The following is an 8,766-nucleotide window of genomic DNA, read 5'->3' as shown; positions in this document are numbered from 1 at the left end:
ATCCTATTGGGTTTGGCTTACAAATATATACTTTCTACTGATAGATTATTCGTAGTTCAGTGTTGAACTATGGGATCCTTGGGGCTCTCTGAGCCTGGTGGTTTTCTTGCAGACGTTTCATTGTCAGTGCACCAATGATATCACCTAGTTTGGTAATAAAATGTCTGCAAGAAAACTACCAAGTTCAGAGAGCACCAAGGACTCCATATATTTTCTCCTTTATTACAGGACTCATAGCTGATTGTTGCATGTACTTTAATACAAATACTATTTAGTGATGTAAGCAATGTTGGAGAACCAAATTTATGAACCAAATAATTCTGGAGGCAATCATGAAACCAAACATCAGAATATAGTAATGGCATTTTCCCTTTCTTTTCTGTAGCTGCAATGAGGAATACTGTCTCATCATCATCATCATCATCATCATCATCCCCAAAAGGTTTTTTAAAATTTATTTTTGTATTATGTCTATTCTCTGTAGAAAATCAGAAACAGCCCAGATGTTCCTGAATGCTGCCTTCTATGGTAGAAGAGTAAATTCTTCCCAAATTTAAAATCCTCTATTGCAGAGCTCTACTAAAGGTAAGGAGAATTGGACGGTATCCAGATTTATCATGATTACAGTAAAAATAAAATAAAACAGATAGCTACATTTGTACGGGGAAATTGGAAGGCCAAAGCTGAGAAACACTTTTGTTTTTTACAAATAAACTGTTAATGCAGCAAAATGGGAAGAGGTTAAGGTAAAGAAGCTTATTTACTGAAGTAATCCATCAGCTGGGCCACCCGCAAGGACATCAGAGACAACGATGGATGTTTCACCATTTTCAAAGTGAGGGTTGTCTCTGCCACCGGAAACTGCAATACCAAATCCTCGCTTTGAGTCCTAAAAGGGAAAAAGAAAAAGCACACCACGCGTTAAGCAAACATCCAAAACCACATAACAACTCACTCTCCCAAATATATTTAATGATTCATAAGTAATTAAGTATATATTAGAAAACTATAATCTCTATGACATTTCAGAACCTCTATGTCTGACTTATTTGTAATTTACTCTTTTATTGTTTTTAGTTGTTTATTTTTAAAAAATTCTGTTTCTCTAAAATCTATATAAATAAAAATGTAAATGTTCGTTTGTTCAAAATCTTAAATCTCTGAAAGTTCTTCACCAATTGCTTTGAAATTTTGACACAACGTTGCATTCGAATACGCGCGTGTTTTTATATACCTACTATTATATAGATGTCACACCTGTGACAGATAAAAACATGTTTTTTTTAAAAAAAAACAGTGCCATCTGTTGGACATAAACATATTACAAACGTGCGTTTTCTCTTTTCTTTCTTTTCCATTTAACCAGACTGAGCCACAGCAACGCATGGCCGGGTACAGCTAGTATCTAATAAAAAAAAGTAATGCACCCCCTATTACTTTTAAAAAAATAAACATTTTAAAAGGGCTGGGTCATGTTTGACAACAGTTTCTAAGCAAAATATGACAACACTTAAGATAGCAAAAGCCCTCCGAGAAGAAGAGATATATGCTACTCATCATCTCAACTTGGAAATTCTGTTAATGAGAGAGCCAATTAATGCAACATGCAAGTCCTTACAGGATAACAAGATTTGTTACATAGTTGCTTGGGTTTAATAGCAATGCTACCTACTGTGATAAAACCTGAACTGCAGGGAGATGGAGCAATACTGTAGACTTCCTGCCACAAATTTGACTAGATTACAAATCTCATCTATGCGAGCCATGGTACACACAAGCTGCTATTTTAAAAAACATTTAAAGACAATCAGAATTGGGAAGACCTTGGTGAAGGGATGACTCAAGAGTCACTCTGAATAACCCACCTCAGGTAGCACAGTATAGAATCCCTGAATTTGTGACCAGCCAGAGAGAGAAGGAAAGAGACTCATTTTTCAGTCTTTCCCTCCATTACTTCAGTGGTGTTTTCAGAAACTCAAGGAGAACTGCTGATAACCCAAAGATTAGCCAAAAAGCTTTGAGTCTTCTACTTTCCTTCCACTTTATTCCTACGTTCCTTCCATTAATTTCTGGATGCTCCATGTGCCATAAATCCTCAAGAACCAGGATGATGTAGAACAAAGATGCACTTTCATCCTTCTTTCCCAACCATATTTTCTTCTCCAGCCACTCTTTTTCTACCTTGTCTCTTTTCCTCCCCACCACACTGCATCAGTTTTTCACCTACATGCTTACTTTTCAGTATCCTTTCCCCCCCCCCCCTCTTTCTCCTGCTGAATTTGATTCCCAAAGCTAAGGTGTTTACCTCAAAATCTCTATTTCTACATTGCAGAGAGTGTCTTTTCCCTTTCCTAAAAACTGCATTCTACTGACTGTCTCATCACTAATCCCCAGAGATCAGTCACTAGTCTTCCCTCAAAACTGATGAAATTCTATTTTTTCTCTGAATGCCATTTATTCTGTGATTGCTCCTTTCTTCTTCATCATCTTTTTCTATTGCTTTCTGAATGCTTAACATGCCTTTCTTGGTTTCCTTTCCATATTGTTTATCCTTTTAAATGCTATTTTAAACTGAATGCAATATCCTCAATGGGTACAATGTTCTCGCCATTCCTAGTTTCCACTGATGTGTTTTCATCATGGTGTTACTTGATAAAACCTAATTTCTTACTTGGAAGTGCAGGTGGCAAACACCGTTAAGACCTGTAATCATTCTGAGATGGGTACTTTTAAAATTGTAGTAATAGTAGTATCATAGATCAGCATTACAAATAAGGAGCATTAAAAAAATAAAATAAAATAAAATAAAAAAGACAAGATATTTAACAATTGGTGGTGGAGTGTCAGTGGGTAGTCAAAGTCTGCCTAATTTTGCAGATAGAAAAACAAAATTTAGCTACATTCAAACAAACTACATCAGACTGATCCGATAACAGCAATTGTACATAAAAGAGATAGGTGTTTCCCGGGTATTTTACCAGGTGATGTGTTAAGAGATAGGTCCAGAAATCCTTATAGAAGGTATAGTATAATAGGACATGAATTCTAGTTTCAATAGCCCCTTAGCCACAGGGGGGACAGTTTCAGTTCATATGGGATATTTTTTTATATCGGCCCTCTAAGTGCTGTGGGAAGTGCATTGCAATATGCTTAAGTTAATGCCCTTTGGAGTTTGGAGATACCGTATTTTTCCGTGTGTAAGACGCACCCTTGTATAAGACACTCTGGCATGCGAGTTCCAAGCTTACAGCAAACAAAGTCAGCACTGGGAGCAACCGCCTCCCAGCGCTCTAAATAGATACTTCCCGGCCGGCCCCACCCCCCCACCCACCTAACCAGCATCCGGCACGATGAGCATGCATAGTCAGTTCACAGCAGCAGCCTTCCGACCTTGGTAAACAAACTGGCGAGAGCACCAGCATGACAGCAAGGCAAGGGAAGCAAAGGCAGGTTTTAAACTCCCCACCGTTTCTCCGCGCCAATCAGCGCCGAACAGCTAAGCCGGCAAATCCAGAAGTTCGGCCGGCCACTATTATCGAGCAGGCCGGCCTCGCAGCTGCGTTTCACAGGGTCCCCGGCCAGCATACAGGTATGAGGGAGGGAAAGGGCTGTCGCTGCCATCCATGCTGCTGGTCCCATCCGCTGCCTCCGGATGCCGCCATCCGACGATCTTGCCCCCTCCCCCTTCCCGTTAGTGGCAAGCCCGCACCTGCACCAGGCAGCATGGCAGCGGCATGTAAAGAACCCACATTGGCATGCCCTGGCTGCGGAGGTTACCATTATTTTTTCATGTATAAGATGCTGCACTTGTATAAGACACACCTGGTTTTTGAACAGGGTGTTTGCAGGAAAAAATAGTGTCTTATACACGGGGAAAAAGGTAGTTATATGGTGTTTTTAAATTGTCTTTAGTTAACATTTTGCAATTACATTTTAGGCTTGGCCTGGAAAAAAAAGAAGAACTTCCCTACAGACCAGGAAATTGAATGACAAATGAAAAATATTTCTTACACTGCGTACATGAGCACATTATACAGTCTTGATTTACGGATGATTTAGAACTACAGGGACAGAAGAGGGCTGCAGTAATTTAAGTCACTGAGCTACAAATTAAGAAGCCATCTGCCACAAATTCAGAAGATAAATATAGCCTGTCACTCTTTCTCAGCCTCTGTGTCCGTAGCTGGTATTTTACAGATTTTCAAAACATATATAAATGGTGAGCAATCATAGAAGCAAGGCAGGTTAAAGAAGATACCTGATTTGATGCAGGATGGCTTGAAAAACTTCTGTAAAGTATAAGCTGTTAACTAAAATGCCCAGATAGGCACATCTGGAGCCTTGTAAACCCTTATTAAGTAGTAATACCATTAGAGTTACATTTATTAATACAGTTTTATACAGTTCAGTGCTTTTTAATTCTGTGAAGTAAAATATGCACAATATTCCCTGATTGGACAGCCAGATTCATGCCAAGAGCAAAACACGAATGTTCCATTGGATTTTAACCATTCCTGTGTATCTCAGCATAAACCTGGAACTGAATAAACCTGAATATGCCTGAACCTGGCATATTTTAGGCCCGGGAGATCTGAGGTAGGAGATAGTAGTGAAAAGGCAAAGTTGATGGCAATGAAGGCACAAAAAGGGGAAGGCAGGTCCTAGGACAATAGGACAAGGGGCAAGTGGGCTGATGGGAGTATGCCAGTTTGGTCTAATGCAAGGGTCTTCAAACTTGGCCCTTTTATGACTTGTGGACTTCAACTCCTAGAATTCCTCAGCCAGGCATGCTGGCTGAGGAATTCTGGGAGTTGAAGTCCATAAGTCATAAAAGGGCCAAGCTTGAAGACCCCTGGTCTAATGGTTAAGGCATCAGGCTAGAAGCCAGGAGACCATGAGTTCTAGTCTCACTTAAGCCATGAAAGCCAGCTGGGTGGCTTTGGGCCAGTCACTCTTAGCCCAACCCACTTCACAGAATTGTTGATGTGAGGGAAATAGGAGGGAGGAGTATTAGTTATGTTCACTGCCATGAGTTATTTGTTAAAATAATGAATGTAGGATATACATAAGTAAATAATAAAACACTGAGCTTGAATTCAAACATGTAAAAGGAAAGAGAAGCAAGGTGCTGGATTGACTGGAAAAAAAGAAGAATAAGGTGATGTAGGCCATTTGTATTATGCCACATTTGAATTTAAGTGTAGTGGTAGCAGTAAAAGTAAGATGAAGGATCACTTCTAGTTTAGAAAGTTAATTGAAGTTGTAAACCTGTATTTGAAAGTCGGAATGGTTCGGAGACGTATTCATTTACACAATCTTTCAGGGAAGAACGCTGAAACGCACCCTGGTAGAATGTAACCATAGTCAATCTCCTTTTGATATAAGAGCAAACAACCCACATTAATAAAAAATTTGGGAAGTAAATTCAAAACCTTAAATTTAGCCCCGGGTAAGGTGGTAAGAGAAATTCTTTACTACAGATCAAAACTTTCCATTTTAGACAGTAAAACTAATAGATGGAAATAAAATTGTTTCAGTATTCTGTATTGATCATGGCAAAGGAGTGAATAATTGTTTGGCGTTTCTTGGATAATCCGTGCACCGTTCAGTTTCAAGGCCTCTGAGCAGCCCTTCCCTTCCATAAGCCTCATTGTGAAATCAATGACAAAAAACATGGTTTGAGCAAACAGGTTTATCTGCATGCTGGAGGCCTTTACATATATTGCTGCTCAGTAAAAAAGACAGCAGCTGTATACACCAAAGCCAAGTGCTTATGTCACAGTGTAATTTATAAGAGGAAAGGGCTGCTGATCACCATTTTTTAATTTTAATTTGTGCCTTCAAGTCATTCTTGATTCTTGGCAAATGTCTGGATTGGTTCCTGCAGTTTTCTTGGCAAGTGCTTTGCCATGCCCTTCTTCCTAGAGCTGAGAGAGAGAAAGGCTGGCCCAAGATCATCCAGCTGGCTTCATGCCTAAAGTGGGACTAGAACACACATCTCCTGGTTTCTAGCCTGGTGCCTTAACACTACACTAAACTGCTCTTTTCGTACTACCACTGTTGTGGTTTTAAAAGCATTGCGTGACTGGGACTGTTGTCCTTTTGTAGCAAAGGAAGGCAACTTTGATGACTTGGGGGAACAGTAGCCTTTACAAAAAGTTGCAGTCCTGGAAACTGGACTCCTATATGCTCCAAAGAATCTAATTTCTTTCAAAACATTTCCTTCCTGATAATCAAAACTGAGTGCTGGAAAAGCCCAGAGGTTTAGTGACATTTTAAACTACATTACTACCTTGGGCTATAGAGAACTGAACCTTTAAAAAAAGATTGCTGTTATTTTTTGAATTCTAGGTATTTTTAGTAGCTCTAGAAAATTGAATTGCTAGAGTTGCAAAGGAAATTATTTGTTTAAACAAACGAGGGTCTTGTTTAAAAATGTTTAAGCAGTATACTTACCGAGGTTAAAATATTTTATTATTGAAAAGCAACTGTCATTAAAATTGGGACGTATCTTGTTTGTCAATTGATAGGAGATATTCAGTGCAAAAAAGCTATTATAAAATTATAAATAAATAACATACTACCTTTTGTAAGGTCACTGTGTACTGTTCCCATATCAGCTCTTCCATGACTGGGCCCTATTTATAAGGAGAAAAACAACATCAGTTGAAAAAAGGGACTTTCCAAGAAAAAGTGCTTCAAGCAGAAGGAATATTTTTACAGTTATAATAGAGTAATATTTTTAAAGCCAAACTTAATAAGGAAAGCTCGGAGTAAAACAAATAGAATGTTAGCAGAAAATAAGCATGACTGTTTTTCTAATTTCATACTTTAAATTTGTAATATAAGTTATAAAGGAAGCAGCCAAACCTTAGAAATCTATGTCTTTTTTAATCCAGGTGCAAGCAAATGTCTAAGTAGGGCTATGATTTCCAAAGAATTATAATGATATAATAAAATAAAAACATCGATACAGGTAGTTCTCAACTTATGACCACAGGCAGGACTAGAAAATTCGTCTTTCAGCAATGAGGTCATTAAAGTGAGGCATCACATGACTGTCCCCAATTTTACAACATTTTTCTATAGTTTTTAAGTGAGACATCATGTGATGGCGATTTATGACCTTCTCTGCCAATTTCCTCTTTGACTTCCTCAAAAGCCAGCTGGGAACGTTGTAATCACATCCCTGGGAAACAACAACCAATGTAAATACATGCCAATGGCCACCTGCCCGAATCATGATCATGTGATCATGGAGACATTATGATAGTCATTAGTGAAAGGACCAATTGTAAGTTGCAAATCATTTTTTTCAGTGCCACTGCAACTTCAAATGGTTGCTAAACAAGTGGTCATAAGTCAAAGACTATCTGAATACAGATTGTGTATTCTCATTACAGACTTAGGTGGGATATTGTGAGGATTGATGAAAATAAATCTGAACAAAATCAAATAATGGTTTGATACTTTATAGTGGAAAACAACATCCCCTCTTTAGACTTTGAAGAAACTACTGATAAATCAAATTAGACATATTGCATATGAATTCTTTCCCTTCAGACTTCTGAAAGCAGGTTATAAAATAAGAACCCAACTAAAAATTAAAAACCAAAAAATGACAATAAAAAAATAAAAGCTGAAAGTATAGAGTAATGCAACATTAATTGCATTTTATAATTGCTGTCTTGTTTGCATCCATGAAATCCATGAATCTCAGCTATGAGCAGACCTGGGCATTTTATACTCCCCGGGCCCATCCAGCCCTTTGTCCCTGTCCAGTCCATGTGACATCAGTTAGAAACTATATGTAAAAAAAGCACACCGCGGGGGGGGGAGAAGAAGCCGAGGCCAAGTCCAGTTATCGCTGGGCACTCCTTCAATCAGCTGGCAGCCACGAGAGAGCAAGGGGAGGGCTCACCCCTCACTGGAGTGGCCTGATGGGCAGTGGCAATGGTGAGGGAACTGCAGTTTGGCCATCCACCTCCTCAGTCAAAGGGCGGCTTTGTGAGTGAGTGGGCGGAGCACAGCCAGGAGTTTTTGGTGCCGCCCTCCACAAGAGACCCGGTTTCTCATGTGGCTCCTTGGAAAAATTATTGCCCACCCCAGCTAAGAGTAAAGTTCCGTCTTCCCCACAATGTCTGAATTTACAGTTGTAATCGTGCAGGAAATCAGGGAAGTCCAAATTAATAGATTAGTTTGCCTCAGAAAACAAATTCTATAGTAATAAATAAAATGTTTAGCCAGAAATTTGTAAAAATTATCATTCCTTTTTGTCATGTGGTGCCAAGTCCCATGTTCTGCATTTCGATGTACAAGGTATCAAACTGAATATCAGATATAGCCTTTGGGCATATGTCAGAATATGCTCGTGAAGCAAGTGATTTGATGCAATGTCTTGTCTTGGAATAAAATCTCATCATAAATTAAAAGATCAAGTAAGATGTGTTATATAATATACATCCTAATGGCACAACTTGAACCATCCCAAATATTAATATTTTATTAACAATGCTGGTAACTTTAAAAATATTAACCATAAAAAAACCTAAGAGCTAAAATCAACGTCACTGTGAAAGTCAAGACAGATGACAATTGTAAAATCACTTCCAAAATGCTCCAGATTGTGCATCCTTGTTGAAGAATCATGTACCAGCAAAATTACTTTTCTGGTATTGCGTTTGATGTCCTCTAAGGTCATAATTTTGTTTGACACGTGCAAATAGAGAAATACATGCTCATTCGTTTTACAGTGTAGAAACCAAC

General features: G+C 38.7%; 1 protein-coding gene across 1 annotated transcript in view; it reads right to left on the bottom strand.

The window, feature by feature from the left end:
- Positions 1–8,766, bottom strand: part of TJP2 (tight junction protein 2) — an 87,588-nt gene that overhangs the window by 23,877 nt on the left and 54,945 nt on the right. The window contains exons 3-4 of the mRNA XM_015823654.1: positions 6,585–6,638; positions 765–889 (exon numbers count right to left, since the gene is read on the bottom strand). Of these exons, the coding sequence (XP_015679140.1) occupies positions 765–889; positions 6,585–6,629 (170 nt within the window). The 5' untranslated portion in view covers positions 6,630–6,638. The remainder of the gene's footprint in view (positions 1–764; positions 890–6,584; positions 6,639–8,766) is intronic.

This window comes from Protobothrops mucrosquamatus, unplaced genomic scaffold (assembly GCF_001527695.2).
Source record: "Protobothrops mucrosquamatus isolate PMUCROS unplaced genomic scaffold, P.Mucros_1.0 scaffold1937, whole genome shotgun sequence".
NCBI lineage: Eukaryota > Metazoa > Chordata > Lepidosauria > Squamata > Viperidae > Protobothrops > Protobothrops mucrosquamatus.
The sequence above is the reverse complement of the archived record's forward strand: the minus strand, read 5'-3'. Positions and strand labels throughout refer to the sequence as shown.